The sequence below is a fragment of the Protopterus annectens genome, chromosome 13.part0 (assembly GCF_019279795.1).
Source record: "Protopterus annectens isolate FY-2018-M chromosome 13.part0, PAN1.0, whole genome shotgun sequence".
Taxonomy (NCBI): Eukaryota; Metazoa; Chordata; order Ceratodontiformes; family Protopteridae; genus Protopterus; species Protopterus annectens.
Window position 1 is genome coordinate 662,316,859 of NC_056747.1, and position 23,306 is coordinate 662,340,164.

Sequence of the window (23,306 nt, forward strand, 5' to 3'; positions counted from 1 at the left end):
TGCAGAAGTAATAGCCAACAGAAAAGCAGTCTTCCATGACAAGTATTTCAATTCAGCAGTAGCCGCAGGCTCAAAAGGTTGTAGAGTAAGTTTTTCCAACACAAAATTGAGATCCCAAGCAGGAGTAGGAGCTCTACGTGGGGTCTTATATTCTTTGCCCCTCTAAGAAACTGCTTGAACAAAGGATGCGAAAACAATGGTGGGTCACAATCATAGTGAGCTGAAATTGCTGCAGCATGAATCTTAATGGAAGAGAAGGACAAACCTTTGTCCAATAACTCAGTAAGATATTGAAGAGCCACACTCAAATTTGGCTCAGAAATCTCCAAATTCTTTGCTGTACTCCAAAATAAAAATCTCTTCCATTTTTCTGCGTACACTTTCCTTGTACTGGGTCTTCTAGCTTCCATAATCACATTTAAAACTTGTTGAGGAAGTTGAGACCTGCTGTGTTTCAACACAGAATATGCCAGGCTGTTAGATGAAGAGAGTGAAGCTTGACATTGAGCAGATGACCGTCCTGCTGAGATAACAGATGAGGAATCAAAGGTAAAGGCCAAGGAGGCTTCCTTACCAGACTCCTTAGTAGTGGGTACCAGTGTTGCCGAGGCCAATCTGGAGCTATCAAAATCATCCTTGGCTTGTCTTGTCTGACTTTTAATAGCACTTTTGGAAGAAGAGGCAGAGGTGGAAAGGCATACACATGAAGGTTTTTCCAACTGAAAGACAGAGCATCCACTTTCCAAGCTGTGTGATGAAACCCTTTGTGCAAAACTTTGGCAGCTGGTGGTTTAGTGGAGAAGCGAACAGATCTATGTCTGGAGTTCCCCATGACACTGTCAAGTTCTGAAATACATGAAGATCCAGTTTCCACTGGTGGGGATCCATGATTTGTCTGCTTAACACATCTGCTAAGGAGTTCTGTGCTCCGGCAGAAACCTTGCCTGAAGAGTTAGTTGCAAGCTTAGCGCAGTCTCCCATAAAATCATTGCTTGCCTGCATAGAGGATAAGAATGTGTTCCCCCTTGCTTGTTGATGTACCACATGACAGTTGTGTTGTCTGTTAGAATCAACACCTGCCCCGGAAGAAGTAACTCCTTGAAAGCCATTAATGCAAACTGGACTGCTAACATCTCCTTCATGTTGATATGTAGATGCTGTAGTCTGGCAGGCCACTTGTCTTGTATCCACTTTCCATTTAGATGAGCTCCCAAGCAATGTCCGAGGCATCTGTCGTTAAAATCTGACTCGCCTCTGGCCGGGTCACAGAGAGTCCCTTGTTTAGGTGACATTCCTGAGCCCACCACAAAAATTCTTTTTGAAGGCAAGGTATTATTTGAATGACAGTGTCCAAATCCTGGCAGTGCTGTGTCCATACATTTTTGAGATACCATTGTAGCTTCCTCATATGCAGTTTGGCATTGGGAAGCACCAGAATACAAGATGCCATGAACCCTAATGCTTGAAGGACTGTCCCTGCAGTCAGCACGGACTGATGAGATAGTTGATGGAAGTAAAGTGACAGACTCATTTGTTTGTCCGGGGTTAAAAAGGCCATCTGGGCTGCTGTATTCAGTCTCACACCCAGAAAGCACATGTCTTGAGAGGGTACTAGACTGGACTTTATTTCGTTCACAGAATACCCTAGGCATCTTAGCACTGCTATAACATATTCCAGATGCTGTAGAAGGTCTTCCTTTTCTTGAGCCAGAATCAGGCAGTCGTCCAAGTAAGGATAGATTTGAATTCCTTTTAGCCTGAAGTAAGCTATCACTGGAGCCAGAACCTTTGTGAATACTCTGGGCGCAGTAGATAAGCCAAAGGGCAATGCAGAGAACTGATAATGAGAATTTCCAGCTCGAAAACGCAGATACTTCCTGCAACTTAGTCTTATAGGCACATGAAGGTAAGCTTCCTTGAGATCTAAAGTTACCATCCAGTGATCTTTGCCCAGCAGAGGTAAAAGCTGTTGTAACGTCAACATCTTGAACTTTGGAATGTCCAGATAAGTGTTGAGGATAGATAAATCCAAAATTGGTCTCCACGTGTTCCCCTTCTTTGGTACTTGGAACAGGCGAGAATAAAATCCTAGGCCCCTTTCTGATACAGGGACTGGCTGAATGGCCCCTATTTGGAGTAACAGAGAAATTTGCTTGTGAGCCTCTTTCCTTTGTGGAGGAGGAACGTCTGGCATGCCTTTGAAAGGGGGCAATGTATGGAAATAAAACCTGTAACCGTGGTGAATGATATCCAACACCCATCTGTCTTGAGTGATTAAATCCCAATTTTCTTTGAAAAGAGACAGTCTTCCTCCCAAAGGAGCTGCCAGACGAGAATCTACTGGCAGCTGAAAAGGCAGGTCATTGGGTCTGTTTACGAAAGGACTGACCCCTGCCCTCACCAGAAGTCTGAGCAGGTGAACTCCTGTTCTAGGCCTAAAAGAACCTTGAGCTCTGCCCCTACCACGCCTAGACCTACCCCTAGACTGTGAATCATAAGCAGGATATGTCCATCCCTTAGTAGGCCAATTTCTACTAAACTTGGTGGCTGCACCTGCAAAAATCTTTAACAGTTTGCATAGACTTAGCTTTATCCTCCATTTTCTTTAAATCTGCTTCCACACGCTAACCAAACAACACATCAGACTGTAAAGGAGCATCCAAAATCCTTGTCTTAACATGCTCAGCTAAATTCTGATCCCTCAACCAGGCATGCCTGCGAAGAACAGAACTAGTGGCAGCCACCCTCGAGGAGGCCTGTACAGCATCAAAACCACATTGCAAAGAATGTTTACCCACTTGTTCAGACACATGAACTAAATCCAGCAACTCTTTACACTCAATACCTTCCGCCAAAGCATCCACCTTAGATTTCAGTTGTGAAAGGAGATAATTTTGATATTTAAGCATGTGAAACTGACAATTCAACGCCCTCATGGCTAAAGTGGAAGAAGTATACACTTTCTTTCCCCATCTATCCAAAGCCCTTGCCTCTTTATCAGTGGGAACAGGGTTTTTAACCACAGAGGCCTTAACACCTTTAGGTCCCTGAGAAACAGTTTCCGGGTCTGCCCTAGGACTCTTAAAAGATACTTATGAGCTTCAGGCACCCTATAGTTCCTATCAGGCTTATCAGGATCAGGTGGCAAAGAATCATTGTTCAGAAAGGCCTCTGCTATAACATCTTCCACCACATTCAACACAGGAGGTATAGCTAAGGGCCTATGCTGGGGCAAAACAAGAATTCCCTAAGCCTTTTCCTGGAATCAGAGTAATCCTGGCCTTCCCATTTAAAGTGCTCCCTCATGGAATGCAGAGTCTCTGAAAATGAGAAATCCTCAGGAGGAGAAGCTGTAGGAGTGGAATCATCCACATCAGAATCAGAATAAGGAGGATACTCCTGCAAATCTTCCGCAGAAGACTCAGAAGCCTCTGAACACTGTTCAAAACTATCAAACTCCGGTTCCACCCTAGGCCTCTTATCAGGAGGGGGCATAGAACCTCTAATCATAGTAATCAAATCTTCTGCCATTTTAAGCATATGTTTCTTAGGCACAGAACCTGAAATGCTAGGAGAAGCCCCCACTGAAGCAGAACTTGGCCTACCTCTCAAAGAAGTTTTGGCCACAGAAGGAGAGGCTCTAACTACCTTGGGAAGAGAGGGAAGAACAGTTACCTGAGAAGCCCCCTCAGCCTGGCCTACCTCCTGAGAAGGCACATCCTGTAACAGTAAAGTCTCAGCCTGAGACTCCAAAGAAACTCCTGGCAAAACCTCTGGCTCCACCGAGCCTTCTAAAGAACCGACGTCCGGGACTGCCGGTTCATCAACCCTAGGCTTCGCTGTTTTGTCCTTGCACTTCTTGGACGAAGCGGGCGTCGGAGCATCCGACGGCATTTTATAATTGCAACGCTTCCCAAACACTAACCTGGCACAGTCTAACCGCCTCTTAATAGTGCGTTTGTTAAACCTAGCACAAGAGCGGCATCCAACAACGCCGTGCTCAGGCCCTAAACAAGGTATACACAAGGTATGGTAATCCCTATGAGGTATCTGTTTCCCACAAGAAATACAGTTATTCACTTTTTCTGACATCCGGTTAAATACTGAGGCAAGAAAAAACCAAAATGTTCCCCAACGGGGTACTTAGCCAACTCTGATTCGGTCTGAAACTCCGGCTTCGGAAATATTTCAGAACGCCAACCTGCACTCGCAAAACTGCTTCTGCATCGGACCATGCGGCAAAAAAGACTGAGGATATGACGTAGGTCATGCGCATTAGTACCCTGACGTACTGACGCCAGTCTAATGCGCCCTGACCGACGTCAGCCATATACTCTGGTATTCGGGCCGACTGGACAGCGGACTACCCAATAGTAAGGACTGCAGCAATGTGGAACGAAGAACATCTCTACAGTCTCTCCAATTGCTGCAGCTATCTGGAAAGGCACATACCAAAGAGAGCTTTGTACTCTCTTATTGGACTGATGAGGGAAGACTACAGGGGATTATAACCTCTTTTTCTGGAGGCAATGCCCTTACTTATGAGATGAGCAATATAAAATGCCCTTCTTACCACTGTGGAGACATCGTGACAGATGTCGACCTGTGTGCCTAGATCTCTCACCACTGACTGCGTGTTTAAGGTATTGCTATTGATGTGGTAGTTTGCAGGAACACCCTTGCCGAACACGATAATGCATTTTTTTTTTTTTGCATTACATTTAAGACCATGACCATGGCACCAGTCATTAGTCTGCCAAGACCTTCTTGCAGGATACTGAGATTACTAGTGGTTTCAATGAACACTCCCAGTTTGCAGTTATCAGCAAGCTTTGTCAGACACAGTCCTTTAGTTTTAGCCTGTACTTTAGAGAAGTAGATTCCGAAAAGTAGGGGTCCGAGAACAGGTTGCTGTGGAATACCAGTGGTTACAGGTCTGCTGGAGGTGGTGGAGTCCCCTATTTTGACCGTACAAATTCTATCAGGGAGCCAGTTTGCAACCCACCTGACAATATACAGGTTAATATCCAGCTGGGTGAGTTTATCAATGATGCCAGAGTGGGGGATTGTGTCAAAGGCCTTGGATAAGTCTAGGTAGGCCATATGCAAAGATATGCCCTCATTTAGGGCTTTGCTGACTGTCTAGAAGTCCACTAAGTTTAGCAGGCATGATCTCCCATTGACAAAGCCAAACCGGGTGGAGTCAAGTATTTATAGAGATTTCCTATATCTTTGTTAAGGTCTATGATGATTTGTTCCATGGCCTTGAAGATAACACTGGTCAAGCAAATGGGTCTATAGTTCCTGGGGTCTGTAGATGCACCCCCTTTGTGCAAAGAGATTACAGTAGCAGTTTTCCATTCCATTGGGATGAAGCCAGTGCTTAGGCTGTGATTGAAAAGCGTACCCAATGGTGATGCTAATTCCTGTTTTAACGTATGTAGAACACAGTCTGGGATGTTGTCTGATCCCATACAGGCTGTGTTTTTGGCCTTGCAGAGAGCGTTTAATACCTGCTTCTCAAAGGTACTAGGCGGGGGACAGTTGTTCGGGATGCTTTGGGGAATATGTGGTGGGGACAGGGGAATTAAGTTTTCACTGAACCTCTCAGTCAGCAGGTTTGCTATATCCACAGGTACTGCACATGTAGAGTACCATTAACTACGAGTTCAGCGTAAACCTGGGCCTTACTTTTGAGGTTATGGAAGTAACTAAAGAATGTCCTGTGGTTATCCTTAGTTATGGAAGCCAACTTGGATTTGTAGTTAGCTGTGCAGGACTTCTCTAGGAGTCTTGCTTGTTTAAGTTGAGGAGGGAGTGTTTCCAGTTATGAGACCATTCCTTCCTATTCTTAGACTGCAATTTCTTTCTCCTACTGTATAGCCTATTAATGGCAGTTGTCCACCAGGCAAGTTTGTTTTTCCTTGAAGATCTTGCTTCGGTTCTGTCAGGTATGGCACAGACAATACAATTGCACAGGTGCTTGTATAATGCATTGGTGTATAACTCAGCATAGGTGTCTGTTCCATCAGTGAGGGGAGGGGCTATGAAGCCATTTATGCTGTCATGTAAGAGGCTGTAATTGGCCTTGGAGAAATGTTTTAGTCTACTTGTTGCTGGGGGGGGCTTATGTTACAGTTACTTCTAGCGAGACTGATTTGTGGTCAGATCTCACCAGGGATAGCCACACATTGGGGGTGGTGCCACGGTTCTCCCATGTTGGTAAGCATCAGATCCGTGATGTTTGAGCCACTTGTGGGTGTGACAACCAGCTGGTCCAGGGCAACTGGAGTTAACGAAGTCCAAGAACCTTTGGGCAAGTGAGTCAGAACATGTATAATTTACCCAGTCAATGGGATGGGTATTTAAAGTCACCCAAAACCAGGGTGTTTGGTTGCATCTTCACTGAAGTTAAAGGCACTTTTTAGGAAGAATGGTTGTGAGCTATAAACTGAAACCGTATAATTAAATATATAAATAATGTTAATAAAATAAGTTGATCAAAGCTAAAACATATGTATATACATATGTAAATGTTTTATATAAAGGGATTTTAGTTAGATATAATGTGCAATTTATTACATTTTGGTATATAGGGGTAAATATATGGTATAAAGATACACATACATTTATCTTTAAGATATTTTTTATGATAATGAATTTGAGAATTGGAGTATAGTTGGATTATTATATGTAAATTGCAGCATATGTAATATGCATGCATGAATTGTATTTAATGTGTTTTTTAATAATAAAAAAGTAGTTTTAAGGTTGTATAACATTTTAGCAATTGTGTGTTGCATTAGTATTGATGCCAGGGCTGTTACTAAATTTATTTGATTTTTAAATAGCAGTTTGCATAGATTGCTTGTATTAGTTTAAGTTATACAAGTATGAACTAATGTTACATTTTATGTTTTTAATAAAGAAGAATTTAGATAAAATAGGGTAATTAAGGAAGACAATTGAATAATTAATTGATGAATGAAAGAGTATATAAAGATGCAATGTTAAAATTTTATTTTGTCTGAAGTTGGGGCACTGACCCCCTTCGAAAGCGCTCATTAAATTGGAACTTTAACAGTTAATCGTCTGCTGAGTTACCTTATTTGGTTTACACTTGCTTTTTGTGTTTTTCGCTAGTTTATTCTGCCAGTTTAGTACGCATTTTTTGTATCTTGACAGACTCAAGTAGATCTACGTGGGCTGAGTGGATGTCCTCATTCCAGGAGGGGTCCTATAGCTGACAATACTGTGAAGAAGTGTCTTACCTACCAGTCAATTGCACCTGAAGTAATTAAAGGAAATCATGCTGTTTAACCAATACAGAGGTGTACTTATCTTTAATGAATATTTATACACCACCTCCTTTTGTTCTCACGCCTTTAGTTTATGGTCTGAACATGTGGAAGGAAATGCAACCTGATACAGCTGGGGTGCTCTCCGCAGCCTTAAATCAGGACTCATTGACTGCACAAATGTCACCATCTTCCAAGGTGATGAGTGCTTCCAGTGAGAGCAGTTTCTGGTACAGACTCCTATCGTTTAGTAACATAACCTTGAGATTGTTTTCAGAGGGTATTTGTACATCATGAATTTTGTTCTTGTGATATTGCCTAAAAAGGCACTATGGGGGTGGCAAGAGCCTTAGCCAGTAACCAAAATCCCAGGAGGGGACAGATGATGACCATCTCTGGCAAAGCATTGAGGTCTATCGACCATGTCATATCAGGCTACTGGCTGCCCTTGGAATGACACTAGAAACTAAGCCAGTTGTTGAAGTTAATTATTGTTTGTATTGCGGTATCATCCTACATGAAGGTAAAATGCTGCTCAAGGCTAGGAACACACCTGCCTGAGAGACAAAATCAGAGATCAGTCATGTCTCTCTTCATATAGTCCAGTGAGTTACATCTCAAAAGTCATTCACACCAACATGGACTATGCCGGAGTCATAACAGTGCCTGTTGCAAACAGAATTGAGTGTGTGCCTGATATGGTGGATCCTGGCACCTGATAAACAGCTGACTGGCTTTTTCCTTATCAAGCCTGGTATGAGGGATATCTATGTCTCTCACAATTGAGTCGTCTATGACTAGCATGTTTTGTGTTGTGCCTTAGGGGCTTGACTGGTGAGACACTGGTGTTTAATAGATTACATGTACCATTTTCTGCAGAGGATGTGTTATGTGAATCATGATTGTGTTTGTGAGGTCTCTTATGTTTAGGTAAGCTTCTGGTAAGGACCTCTGCATTTGTAGGTTTATGTGTTGCTGGTTTGGTAGGTGCAGGAGGTGAGATGTGCATGCTGACAACCTGCTTAGTATCAAATGAACTGACTGGTGAGCAAGACAGCCTGGATTCTAGGTTCATGATATAGATACATCTCTCACATAATGAATTTGTGTGGACTATAAGTGGGTTGTCAGTTTATGAGGCAATTGCTACACTGCCTCAAGATGCCCACATCGACCAGGCTGGCTGGAGAAACTGTTGGAAATTGTCCATCCATAATGCTAAGTAAGCTGATATGATCAGAAAACAGGAAGAGATGCTAAGTAAGCTGATATGGTCAGAAAACAGGAAGAGGATAGGAGGAAGCAGATAAAGTAAAGGACAGGAGAAGTGGACAAAAAATATGAAAGGCTAGTGAGTAGGATTTATGTTGATACTTCAGGAGCTTCACTGAATGTATCACATGTCGGGGAGGGACAGTTGACAGAACTCACTGATGGAGCACCAGCAGAGTACTAACGGAAAATCTGCAGGCAGAAGTGTTTGCATCTATAACTGCCAATGGTGCCCACCGCTGCTTGGCAATGCATGATGCTCAAACGTGGTGCTTATGTAGTAAATGAGAGCAAGCAAACTGATTTAAACAAATTAGCCAATACAAAAGCTCAAAACTGAGCCCTGTTTCCAGAAACCTTCAAGCAGATGAGTTCTAACTGCACACTCCTGCCTCTCCAACAAAAGATGCCCTGGTTTAGTGCTCAAGTTATAGAAAGAACTAGATTTAGCACGTCTATTACGACAAACTGACTTGGCAAACTACTGCAAGTGTTGATGCCACATTCTAACCCAATATACAAATCAAACCACTTAATATTTAAACACAAGCAACCTTTTATAGACAAGTCTGCAGGTTCGCCCAAATCAGTACTTAATAGAAGCAGGACTACCACTAAGAAAATGAAAGGTATTGAGCAAGCCCCTTGCCTTACGTACTTTTAAATGCCAGTAAAAAATGGCAGGAATGCAATACAGATGTTAATTTACACAAATGCTACAGTTCAGTTAGTCTTTGGTAAGTAGGTATAAAAATCAGGACCCACCTTGAACTCTTGACTCCAGTCAATGTTCAACAAAAAAGAGTTGAATATGAATGCAAGACCAAATCTCCATCAAGTATTTAAGAAACAACTCCATTGTCATTACAAGCAGAAAATAAATGATGCTTTCTTAAGTATGCGAATATGACATTGCCCTTTATTGCTACCAATGGAAATCAACTTATTTTCATACAATACTGTGTACGGTGAAACAATTACCAGAACTCTAATTCTCTCTCAAACTGGAACAAACAATGTACAGTTGTAAAACATGGATACACATCCTGCACACATATTTGTGGCAGAAGAGATAATGTAAATCACAAAAAAATATTCTAAAATAATTTCTTTACAGATTTGTTAGTCCAGTAAACTCACTGAACATAAGTGTTTGCGACTCTTTGCAAGTCACTAAAGCAAACTAAACAAATGAAACTGGAAGAAATCAATCCCTGTACCCTTGTTGACATGAGTCAATCATCTGTACTAGCTAGAATTAACATTTTGAAAAAAGTACCTCAACAGCCAATTTTCCAAATGTAACAGTATCCTCCAGGATGGATACACTGGACAATACCAGAATATCTGTCTATGCTGCCAGGAGTCAGCACCTGAAGATGGTCTAATACTGCCTCAGTACCACCCAACCTGTTGGGTTTTCCTGTGTCAGACAACACCATTCTGCTCAAACAGCAGGTTCATCCAACTCCCAACTTCCTTACTCCATTACATTTACTGTTAATTCTGCATACCTTCAGATTCAGACTTTGTGAAACAGGATTCTGGTTCTCAAGATTGCACCCTACCACTGTGGGGCTCCATACAACCAATCCCCTATTTGTAAAACCATTACCTTCCAGTTAGGACCTAGAGGCCCCCGACCTGTCTTGATGGACTTGAATTTTGCAGGATCTTCATCTGGCTTGTAGTCCTAAACAATAAAGACAAAAAAACAATTAAGATTTTGGTGAGAACTACTTCTAACCAATGCTTTGTTAAGAATGAAGTCTAATGTTATGATAATAAACTCTAGAAGCTACTTTACTGGTAAAGATGAAAACTGAAGACTACCACCTGTGTGTGTTTTTAAATGTGCAAATGTTGGGTTTTATATTCTTTTCTTATACAGAATGAATCAGCTCCACATTGACATATCTCAAATCTCACTTATTCAGACTACTTTACTCTGACGTTTGAGAGCGGTGCAGGTTCCTCATTTAGAAAGCAAACGATTATTCATGTGATCTAGCTAGATGTTCCTGGACTTTCATTAAGAAAAGGTGGAAAAGGCCTGATGTTGTACAGTAAAATGCCAGGGTAGAGGTTATATTCTGTCACAGTCTGTGAAAACGGTTAACATTTACTGACATACAATATGCATATACCTGTACTGTTCTTCAATGTAGCTTTTTCAGACAAGTGTAAAACTTCCAGATTGCTAGCTGCCTTTCTCCTTCCAGATTACTGCCAACCACTCAGTGGTACTGTGAATCCAGTTATCAATATACTAGATGGTTGTGGATTCACGCTGATCGATCGACAGTTCAGTCAAATGCAAGCTGACAAAAAATATTTAGCTGAAAGTACTTTCAGCAAAACTCAAAGGAAATCTTTTTCGCAGGGTGGCTTTGCACTCGTGGAGGTATACCCCACCCCTACCCCCAAAATTAAATATACCTAATTCTGAGGTCATGCAACAGTGAGGAAAAGGGGCTTCACTATTACTGAAAGTGCTTTCAGCTAGACACTTTCGGGTAATAGACGTTCAACTAAACTTGTGTTTGATAAACTGTCACATTTCTAAGGTTCCTCCTGTCACTTCTGTTTTCTTCTACTTGTGACAAAATGCCATGCTATGATCCAGTTACTCATTGCTGTAGAAACACTGTTTCTAGTTATCCAGTGAAATCATCAACAAAATAAAACCTGGCAGCTGATTTTTAATCTAAACCTCTTGAATTATTGTAAATTAGTGTCAAACACCTCAACTACCAACCTGGTAAACAAAGGCTTCTGCTCTAAACAAACTGTAGATGTTTGGGTTGTATTTTTATTAAGTTAGAAAGGAATTTCAAGGAAAACCAACTAATTATTGCCAATGGAAAACAACTCGCAGTTTCCACAATTTTCACCTTGGTCTCCTCACTAAATCCACAGTTTGTTTATATATAAATTAAGGCATTACATTTTTGACTAAAATTACTGAAACTATTGACATAGTGAAGTAAATCTAACAAAAGACATGAACAGTTTAAAAACACTGCAGTATATGTTAAGAAAAGCCAAGGTTCATCAGTTTTCAAGTGATACTCTGCTCCTGGTTTGACCAGTTACATGGATGAAGCAGTGACTACAAAGTTTTGTTCTATATGGGTGAGTTTTCCTGCTATTAATTGTTCATACTACATGTTAATGTAGATATCTGAAAAGTCTTTTACTTGCACTTTATTTACTGGGTTAATCACAGATACATATGGATAAATTTCAGGCTAAACCCAGGGAAATGAGCAATGAAAAATGGTGACTAAATTGAGATCTAGTAAATTCATGAATACAAAAGAAGAGAGTAGAAACAAAAGGTATGTATGAAGATAATGCATATCAGAAAGATGGAATGAGAAGTAAAAGATGGCTGCAAAGAAGTCAGGAGGAGGTCAGAGGGAGAGGAAAAAGAAGCAAGTAGAACAGTGCTGCACAGAGGCAGGAGGACTGTTGGTGTTATATAATATGTCCCACACTGTGGTATTTGCAAAGAGCTTGCCTTTGCAGGTGCACCCTGAGTTTAGACCTGACATTTTAAGAAGTCATATTTTTGAGGATGGCTTAGAGAGTTTCCCCAAAGTGTTGGTCCTAGGGTAAAGAAGCAGCGGTTTGCACTCTTAAAGCTTGAATTCTCAGGTTGTAGGACAGTGTTTTTGTATAATCAGACATTTAAGTTTTTTAAGTGTGAGGTGTCGGGGCTTACACTGATGACAAACAAATAATGTAGAATAATGCAGTGATAAACCATTTCAAAGGCATTTGTAAGGTCTATGAAAATGGCTCCAGTGAGGCACTCATTATCCATCTGTGACTGTCAGACAGCAGTTACTGTACTTAACTAGACAAGAAGCTGTGTTGATTGGAGAAGACTAGCACTTTGGATGTAGGTCGACAGCTGGAGAACAGCAGTACTTTGGATGTAGGTCGACAGCTGGAGATCAGCAGTACTTTGGATGAGGTCGACAGCTGGAGAACAGCAGTACTTTGGATGTAGGTCGACAGCTGGAGAACAGCAGTACTTTGGATGTAGGTCGACAAGCTGGAGAACAGCAGTACTTTGGATGCAGGTCGACAGCTGGAGAACAGCAGTACTTTGGATGCAGGTCGACAGCTGGAGAACAGCAGTACTTTGGATGCAGGTCGACAGCTGGAGAACAGCAGTACTTTGGATGCAGGTCGACAGCTGGAGAACAGCAGTACTTTGGATGCAGGTCGACAGCTGGAGAACAGCAGTACTTTGGATGTAGGTCGACAGCTGGAGAACAGCAGTACTTTGGATGTAGGTGACAGCTGGGTATAAATTAGCTTTTCAAGAACTTTTCCTAGGGTTGCTGATAGAGATGACAGCAAGTAGGGGTACAGAGAATAGGCAAGATGGGGCTGGAATTTACTAGCAACAGAGATGTGATGCTAATGCAAGGTAGGTGGTTTACAGACTGGTTTGATTAAGGATGACTTTCTTAATGAAAGCATATTTGCAGATGTACGCAAGAGGAGTTATGTTGTCTTTACAGTGGTAAAGGAAAAACAAGGGAGTAAGTTATCAGACCCTGAGGGAGCAAAATAATTTGCTGGAGAAGACGCCCAATGTTTCAGTCCAGAACTTTTTTCTAATACAGAAGTGGGGTATGGGGGGGGGGGTTGTGGGATAGTGAAGCCAAGAGAGGATGGAGAGTAATAAATTCAATGAGAAAGACAGAAGGGTGAGAGACCCTAAGGAGTGGAGTTTCACTTTTGATTGAGAGTTAAAACTGGTTGTTTTATGACCTGTTAGGATATTTACTTCTTTCTATAAGTGTTTAGCGTTCAACACCTTCATTAAATTACGACTTAAAACAGAGGCAAAGATACATTATTAAAAAAAATATAATAACATATATATATATATATATATATATATATATATATATATGTTAGCATGTATCCAGTTACATACATCACATAGATCTTTTTTTTATAACTATCAATCCAACACTACATAAATTGCTTGATTCCTGCCTTCCCTTAAACTTCCCTCCTCCTCAACATTATTTTGCATGTATTGCCCCCACAATTTCTATTTCAACATATTTTGCTCATCTCTTTTCTAAAGATCCCACTTGAGTTATTTTGCCTCTGTTACAATATTCAATACATCAAATACAGTTTGCGTAGACTTTGATTTCCATTTTCTAGTAAGTGCTTTTTTTGCAGCCACCAGAATTAAACTTAACAAGGCTTTACTCTATTCTAGGCAATTCAGATCCTGTGCTCCAGCTCAAAAGAATCATCTCTTAAGTTATGCTCATTTGCTCAACCAATACTTCTGACACAGTATTCTGCAGGGAATTTTTTAAAATCTGCCAACTCACTGTACTTCCAAAATATTTGTTTCCAGTTACCTCTGTCTTCCTCATCATGCCACCAACATTTACCTGAGGAATAAAAGCTGTTGAAAGTCTGCTTGGGCTATAAAAATAACCTATGTAAACACTTTCAAGCAAAAATCTTACACCTTGCACCCCATGTGCAAACTCCTATGCCAACCTGGTATTACATCACTGGGAGCAGGCACATGTCCTTAATAGTAGGTGGATGACACATATACGTATCTATAGGAGATTTGTAGATGATGTGTTTTTGGCATGGGATGGCACTGTTGAAGAACTGAACAGTTTTGTTGAATATCTAGAAGAAACCACTACATTTCTAAAATTTACCTATGAACACTCTTATAGAGAGGTTAATTTCTTGGATTTAACCTTATTCTATGATACTGAGGAGAGACTATCCTACAGACTGTTCAGGAAAGCCTGCTGGAGGAACACTCTCTTGGAATATAGCAGTATGCACCCGAGATATATGTTCACAGGTATCATGAAAGGACAATTTTCGAGGCTAACTAGGTTATGTAAGGACACAGAAACCCTATTAACAGAAGCTAACAATATGGAGAAACTGTTCATAGCTAGAGGTTACAAAAGTAAGTCAGAGACACTAAGAACAGTGTTATATCAGAAGATAGCAGACATACTATTGCAAGAGAGAGTAACACTAGAGCCAAGGGATTCAGGGATGGACATTACCCTATCTATCATAAGCAGAATACAACAGTGAATTTTGTATTAAAATACACGATATACATGAAATTAAGAATGTTATCAATAGACACTGGAACATTCTGGGCATTACAGAGGATACCAGGGGAGTAGTAGGTGATCGACCGAGTTTTGTGTTTAGGACATGTGACAACCTAAAAACAATATTTTCATATAATTCCAATGGTATTCCCTATATACAAGACAGAGCATTTGATTTAATAGGAACCTTTCCATGCAAGAAATGTAGCATGTGTCAATATATAAATTCCGTTCAGGAATTTGAACATCCACATGGACATTTTCACTTTATACCTAGGAGTTATAACAACTGTGACACTATGAATTTGGTTTATATGGCTAATTGTGACTCATGCCCAGCTTTCTACGTTGGCCTCACGAAGAGGAAACTTAGAGAGCGCATATACAATCATGTATATGATATACGTAAAAGAAATGAATTGAACGCTCTAGCCAAGCACATCACTTTGTATTCTACGCACAAATTTAAATTCAGGGTCCTACAAACCATTAATATCAGTCCGAGATTGGGGGACAATGAGAGAGCCCTAGCGAAACTAGAGATGGAATTGATCTTTAGATCCGGAGCACATAGGACTCCAGGCATAAATAATTATGTATCAGTGAAACCATTTCTAGAATAAATTGTAGAAAATGGGCTGGATAGAAGTGACCACCACAGTGTAATCTATACATATACAGTGTATATCATGGTACAGCTCTAGTTTTTTTGTCTTCTTAGTAGTACCCAGCAGTCTCATAAGAACACATATAATATAGATATATATATATAGACACATTCATCTTAATAGTGAAACACTCTATGGAGAGTAGAACACTTTCCCCTTTAGATACCATCAATACGCAGATAGACACTTTAGCCCGCTGTTGTCCAACATTAGCAGGTATATAAGATAACCATCAGGGGGTGCTCTTTTGTGAAGCGATTGAATAGTGCTTTGAGAAGAGTTGACATTAGATTAAACTAACAAGAGAACAACATTTATATTCCATCCTGAATGATAACCAATGACATTTATACTTGTGCTTGGTAGTTATTATCTAAGGAGTTTTCAGGCAGATAATCATTTCAATTTCACATATTCAGTTGAGATATGTGAATCCATCTGATATTTAGAGATCATAATCATATAGCATACTATATTTTATTAATAGATGGAAGAGACACTTACATACTCATGCTTAGAATCCTGAACACTGCATTTTACATACACATGATAGTGAGCATTGGAGACAATAGACAGTTATGATACTTCACCCATAGATAGACGTTCTCACTGAGACGCCAGCAATGTATGATGCCACTGTATAATGAAGTGTTATTTGTTGTAGTTATAGTGAACGATCGACTGAGAAACTTAATATCCCACATCAGATGGGCTGTTCACTAAATGCTGACTGTTAGATCAGCTTAGAATTGTATATGTTTTTGATACACATGGCATTCGATAATTAATTTTATTCTGACAGTATTCACATGGAATGTTGCTGTCACCATAAGACGAATTTTAAATTATAACAGCAGTATATGCATATACATACATTACATGAATTTGTGGACAAGACAGATTACTATCAATATGATGTCCACGCACATTTTATATTATGATCATATTATTTTATATTTATTTACTAGTAGTTGTTATATGTTTGATATATATCATATATATTATACCTATATATTCATATATTTTTATTGGTTTATATATCATGTCATATACATTTTATATTTATATACATATGGTAGGTATACATAACCCCACGTACAGGTTGATACATTTTTGGTGATATGAAGAGCATGAGGTAATGCCCACCAGTAGCAATAATATTATCAGTAGAGGCTGTATTTACTTATTTACTCAAGTATTAGAACAATGTGATTTTTTTAATGTATAGAAATGTACTAATTATGAATTTTGACATACTGTGAATATTTAGTTATGTGTCGCTAGTTTAGTTTAACGCATGGTTTTGTTTTTATATTTGAACTGTGACAGTTTGGTTTGTTTTGTTCTGCTTGCTTTGCCTCGCAAGTACAAGAACAATGTGAGTGTTTTAGTGAACTGAAATGTACCAATTTATGAGGTTTGATAATACCGTGAATACTTAGTTATACGTCGCTAGCTTAGTTTGAAGTATGACTTAGTTTTTATATATATTTTGATTATGACCAGCAACAGTAGCGGTTTTAACATTTTATAGATACTGCGAGTTATTAATGTTATGCAGAGACAAGAGAAGACATTTATTCAGTCAATTATCTTTTGTACACAAAGCTTTTCAGTTATTTGACATAGAAATGAATCATTGAAACAGGGAGAGGTTTTAATTGTTTAATGAATTTGTTTAATGAATTTGCTAATGATGTGATTAGAGAACACTGCCTGTAGTATTTAAACAACTGAACCACACTTGTTGATTGATCTGAAGAAGCTTGCTAGCTGCAAGTGAAAGCGCTTATCTCTATCTGTTCATTTCATGGTTTTGAATAAAAGATTTTTCGTTTGAAGAAGGTGTCTCGTGGTGTATCCTGAATAGTTATCTTCTGTGACTTTGTGATACGCTTGCTACAGGATACTTTAGGGATTCGAGCGGCAATTGAGTTTTCTTTTTGGGTGTTTTCAGTTTTGTTGCTGCCTATTCCACGCTATGGAGAACACCACCATTGAACTGGATTATAATCCGACCCACAGAATGGGCCCCTTAGGTATTGAAGCATTTTTGCCTATCAAAGGTAATCCGTTGTTGAATTTAGACTTTCCCGAAGTGATGGCTAATATGCCGAGTACTAATGAATCTGAAAATAACATGACTGACTTTTATTTGTTACTAAGAGATCTCGAGAACAATTTGTATAAGTGTCAAAGAATGTCGTGGCAAAGAAAACATTTATTGGCGTGCCTTAATTTCAAGGTTGTCCCGAGAGGCATGCGCGTTTTGTGCATGCCGACATATGGACAAAAATACCCTGATCTCCTCAAAAAATGGCAAGATTTAAACCTTGAATTGAGCAACAAATACATACAATTGTTACTCGACTATTTTGAACCCATAGAAAATGAATTGCAGAAAGAAATTGACGCAGCATATAAAGCTATTGTGGAGAGATTTAATACGGAAACATACAGCCGAAAATTAAATGACATCTCACTGCAAATCAAGTTATATGGGGAGAAGTTAAGAGGAATTAAACAAAAGAAACTGACCAGGGATGTACAAGACTTCAGAACGGGCAATATATTTGTCTGGCAGAGAAGCAATGAGAACAACGTGAGCCAGAGTGGACAGACGTATCACCAGCAAAAGAGGAAGCCCGAGACGAGAGGCACAGCAGATTCAATTTTGGCGCCAAATGATCGGAACATGGACTACCCGGCAGAATTCATCAATGATAGAAGAGATACTTCTACGGTCAACACTGACGAACTGACTCCGCCACCGAACCAGCTAGCCCTCAAACCCATAGATGACTCCGCACGAACGGGAACTATCAGGAAAAACAATGCGACATCCACCAGGAACATAGAAACCCCTTTTCCAATCAGGTTATACCCAACTACCAGGGGGAGATCTGTAAGTCGCGGACCCAGGAAAAGGAAAATTTCAACAAGCAGGTACGAGACACACACCAAAAGGAACTGGAATTGACTTTATTGGTCTTTAATTTTTCTAAATTTAATTTATCTGCATCTGATGTTTCGTTACTAAATAGAGGGCTGAATTTTGTACCCTCACAATATAGCAGATTATCAGAGACCCTCATAGATTTGAGGTTATTTGCAAGAAAAGTAGCGTTACGACTGCTCTTTAGAAACAATGTGAATCCTATGGGAGATGTTAACAATGTTTTTAGGAGCAGAAGCACTTTTTCACCAATATTACCAACAGACGTTGAATGTTTTGTAAAAACCTGTGAAAAGGATTTTTATGCATTATATGCTGATAAACATGTTAAAAATAGATTTTTTAACTTAGAAAAAGTTGAATATGAATCTTTGAATAATTTGAAGAAAAACAGAGAGATAGTGATCACCAATGCTGACAAGGAGGGGGAGTAGTGGTGTTAGATAGACATGAGTATGTAATTAATATAGAAAAAGTACAGTTTTGTACCTACCATAAATGTAGATGTTCGAGGATTCCATTGCTGCAGTCCTAACAATTGGGTATAGTCCGCATCCAGTCGGCCCGAATACCAGAGTATAAGGCTGACGTCGGTCATGGCGCATTAGACTGACGTCAGTACGTCAGGGTACTAATGCGCATGACCGGCGTCCTATCCTCAGTCTTTTCTTGCCCCAGATGTCAGAAGACCCTAAAAAGACAAGGCCCAAAAAACCTGCACCAAAACATGAACAATATATACAAAAATATAAGCAGGTAAACTCACCTACACTACCACCCCTAAACACAGAGGGGAAGGAGGGAGGGTTGGACTGCAGCAATGGAATCCTCGAACATCTACATTTATGGTAGGTACAAAACTGTACTATGGTCTTCGCCTTCCATTGCTGCAGTCCTAACAATTGGGTAGAATCCCAAAGCAGAGGTAAGGGAGGCTGGCAAATCATAAAGAAGCAGGAGCTGACAACATGCCTTGCAAAACAGCTGTGGCAAAACCAGCCCTAGACTTAGAGTAGATAGGAAGGTGATAATGCTTAGAGAAAGTATGCACTGAACTCCAAGTAGCTGCTTCCAAAATATCCTTAGTTGCCACCCCCCATAGAAATGCTGTTGAAGTGGCAGTAGCCCTAGTGGAATGAGGCCTAATCCCAGCTGGAACCTCCTTGCCATGATGGGAATAACAAAATGCAATGCAAAAGCCAATCCACCTAGAAATAGTTTGTTTTGACACAGGCTTGCCCTCATGAACTCAAAGCAAAAGAAACAAACAACTGCTGAGACTGTCTAAAATCCTTAGTCCTGCTTAAGTAATAACGCAATTGCCTGTGTACATCTAAAGTATGCAAAATCTTTTCCCTTTATTTTGGGGGTCTGCATAAAAGTAGGCAAATGAATAGTCTGGTTTAAAGCCACACTAGAAACCACCTTAGGCATAAAGGAAGGATTAGTACGTAATGATACCCTATCCTTATGGAAAATCAAAAGGGCTCGACTGCCATAAGGGCCTGCAACTCAGACACCCTTCTTGCAGAAGTAATAGCCAACAAAAAAGCAGTCTTCCATGACAAATATTTCAATTCAGCAGTAGCCGCAGGCTCAAAAGGTTGTAGAGTAAGTTTTTCAACACAAAATTGAGATCCCAAGCAGGAGTAGGAGCTCACGTGGGGTCTTATATTCTTTGCCCCTCTAAGAAACTGCTTGAACAAAGGATGTGAAAACAAAGGTGGGTCACAATCATAGTGAGCAGAAATTGCTGCAGCATGAATCTTAATAGAAGAGAAGGACAACCCTTTGTCCAATAACTCGGTAAGATATTGAAGAGCCACACTCAAATTAGGCTCAGAAATCTCCAAATTCCTTGCTGCACTCCAAAATAAAAATCTTTTCCATTTTGCTGCGTACACTCTCCTTGTACTAGGTCGTCTAGCTTCCATAATCACATTTAAAACTTGTTGAGGAAGTTGAGACCTGCTGTGTTTCAACACAGAATATGCCAGGCTGTTAGATGAAGAGAGTGAAGCTTGACATTGAGCAGATGACCGTCCTTTTGAGATAACAGATGAGGAATCAGAGGTAAAGGCCATGGAGGCTTCTTTACCAGACTCCGTAGTAGTGGGTACCAGTGTTGCCGAGGCCAATCTGGAGCTATCAAAATCATCCTTGGCCTGTCTTGTCTGACCTTTAATAGCACCTTTGGAAGAAGAGGCAGAGGTGGAAAGGCATACACATGAAGATTTTCCCAACTGAAAGACAGAGCATCCACTTTCCAAGCTGTGTGATGAAACCCCTTTGTGCAATACTTTGGCAGCCGGTGGTTTAGTGGAGAAGCGAACAGATCTATGTCTGGAGTTCCCCATGACACTGTCAATGTCTGAAATACATGAAGATCCAGTTTCCACTCGTGGGGATCCATGATTTGTCTGCTTAACACATCTGCTAAGGAGTTCTGTGCTCCTGGCAGAAACCTTGCCTGAAGAGTTAGTTGCAAGCTTAGCGCAATCTCCCATAAAATCATTGCTTGCCTGCATAGAGGATAAGAATGTGTTCCCCCTTGCTTGTTGACGTACCACATGACAGTTGTGTTGTCTGTTAGAATCAACACCTGTCCTGGAAGAAGTAACTCCTTGAAAGCCAGTAAAGCGAACTGGACTGCTAACATCTCCTTCATGTTGATATGTAGATGCTGTAGTCTGGCAGGCCACTTGTCTTGTATCCACTTTCCATTTAGATGAGCTCCCCAAGCAATGTCCGAGGCATCTGTCGTTAAAATCTGACTCGCCTCTGGCCGGGTCACAGAGAGTCCCTTGTTTAGGTGACATTCCTGAGCCCACCACAAAAATTCTTTTTGAAGGCAAGGTATTATTTGAATGACAGTGTCCAAATCCTGGCAGTGCTGTGTCCATACATTTTTGAGATACCATTGTAACTTCCTCATATGCAGTTTGGCATTGGGAAGCACCAGAATACAAGATGCCATGAACCCTAATGCTTGAAGGACTGTCCCTGCAGTCAGCACGGACTGATGAGATAGATGATGGAAGTAAAGTGATAGACTCATATGTTTGTCCGGGGTTAAAAAGGCCATCTGGGCTGCTGTATTCAGTCTCACACCCAGAAAGCACATGTCTTGAGAGGGTACTAGACTGGACTTTATTTCGTTCACAGAATACCCTAGGCATCTTAGCACTGCTATAACATATTCCAGATGCTGTAGAAGGTCTTCCTTTACTTGAGCCAGAATCAGGCAGTCGTCTAAGTAAGGATAGATTTGAATTCCTTGTAGCCTGAAGTAAGCTATCACTGGAGCCAGTACCTTGGTGAATACTCTGGGCGCAGTAGATAAGCCAAAGGGCAATGCAGAGAACTGATAATGAGAATCTCCAGCTCGAAACCGCAGATACTTCCTGCAACTTAGCTGGATAGGCACATGAAGGTAAGCTTCCTTGAGATCTAAAGTTACCATCCAGTGATCTTTGCCCAGCAGAGGCAAAAGCTGTTGTAACGTCAACATCTTGAACTTGGGAATGTCCAGATAAGTGTTGAGGAGAGATAAATCCAAAATTGGTCTCCACGTGTTCCCCTTCTTTGGTACTAGGAACATGCGGGAATAAAATCCTAGGCCCCTTTCTGATACAGGGACTGGCTGAATGGTCCCCATTTTGAGAAACTGAGAAACTTGCTTGTGAGCCTCTTTTCTTTGTGGAGGAGGAACGGCTGGCATGCCTTTGAAAGGGGGCATTGTATGGAAATAAAACCTGTAACCGTGGTGAATAATGTCCAACACCCATCTGTCTTGAGTAATTAAATCCCAATTTTCTGTGAAAAGAGACAGTCGTCCTCCCAAAGGAGCTGCCAGACGAGAATCTACTGGCAGCTGAAAAGGCAGGTCATTGGGTCTGCTTACGAAAGGACTGACCCCTGCCCTCACCAGAAGTCTGAGCAGGTGAACTCCCTGTTCTAGACCTAAAAGAACCTTGAGCCCTGCCCCTACCACGTCTAGACCTACCCCTAGACTGGGAGTCATAAGCAGGATAAGTCCACCCCTTAGCAGGCCAATTTCTACTAAACTTCGGTGGCTGTACCTGCAAAAAATCCTTAACAGTTTGCATAGATTTAGCTTTGTCCTCCATTTTCTTTAAAACTGCTTCCACAGGCGAACCAAACAACACATCAGACTGTAAAGGTGCATCCAAAATCCTTGTCTTAACATGCTCAGCCAAATTCTGATCCCTTAACCAGGCATGCCTGCGAAGAACCGAACTAGTGGCAGCCACCCTCGAGGAGGCCTGCACAGCATCAAAGCCACATTGCAAAGAATGCTTGCCCACTTGTTCAGACACATAAACCAAATCCAGCAACTCTTTACACTCAATACCTTCCGCCAAAGCATCCACCTTAGACTTCAATTGAGAAAGGAGATAATTTTGATATTTCAGCATGTGGAACTGACAATTCAATGCTCTCATGGCTAGAGTGGAAGAAGTATACAGTTTCTTACCCCACCTATCCAAAGCCCTAGCCTCCTTGTCAGTGGGAACAGGATTTCTAACCACAGAGGCTTTAACACCTTTAGGCCCCTGAGAAACAGTTTCTGGGTCCGCCCTAGGACTCTTAAACAAATACTTATGAGCTTCGGGCACCCTATAGTACCTATCAGGTTTAACAGGAGCAGGAGGCAAAGAATCAGGGTTCAGGGAAGCCTCTGCAAAAACATCTTCCACCACAGTCAACACAGGAGGTATAGCTAAGGGCCTATGCTGGGGTAAAAACAAGAATTCCCTAAGCCTCTTCCTGGAATCAGAGTAATCCTGGCCTTCCCATTTAAAGTGCTCCCTCATGGAATGCAGAGTCTCTGAAAATGAAAAATCCTCAGGAGGAGAAGCCGAAGCCGAAGGAGTGGCATCATCCACATCAGAATCAGAATAAGGAGGATACTCCTGTAAATCATCCGCAGAGGACTCAGAAGCCT

General features: G+C 40.8%; 1 protein-coding gene across 1 annotated transcript in view; it reads right to left on the minus strand.

Moving 5' to 3' along the window:
- The window catches only part of PITPNA (phosphatidylinositol transfer protein alpha), a 1,003,333-nt gene that overhangs the window by 267,348 nt on the left and 712,679 nt on the right, over positions 1-23,306 (minus strand). The window contains exon 11 of the mRNA XM_044054349.1: positions 10,186-10,263. Coding sequence (XP_043910284.1) covers positions 10,186-10,263 — 78 coding nt within the window. The remainder of the gene's footprint in view (positions 1-10,185; positions 10,264-23,306) is intronic.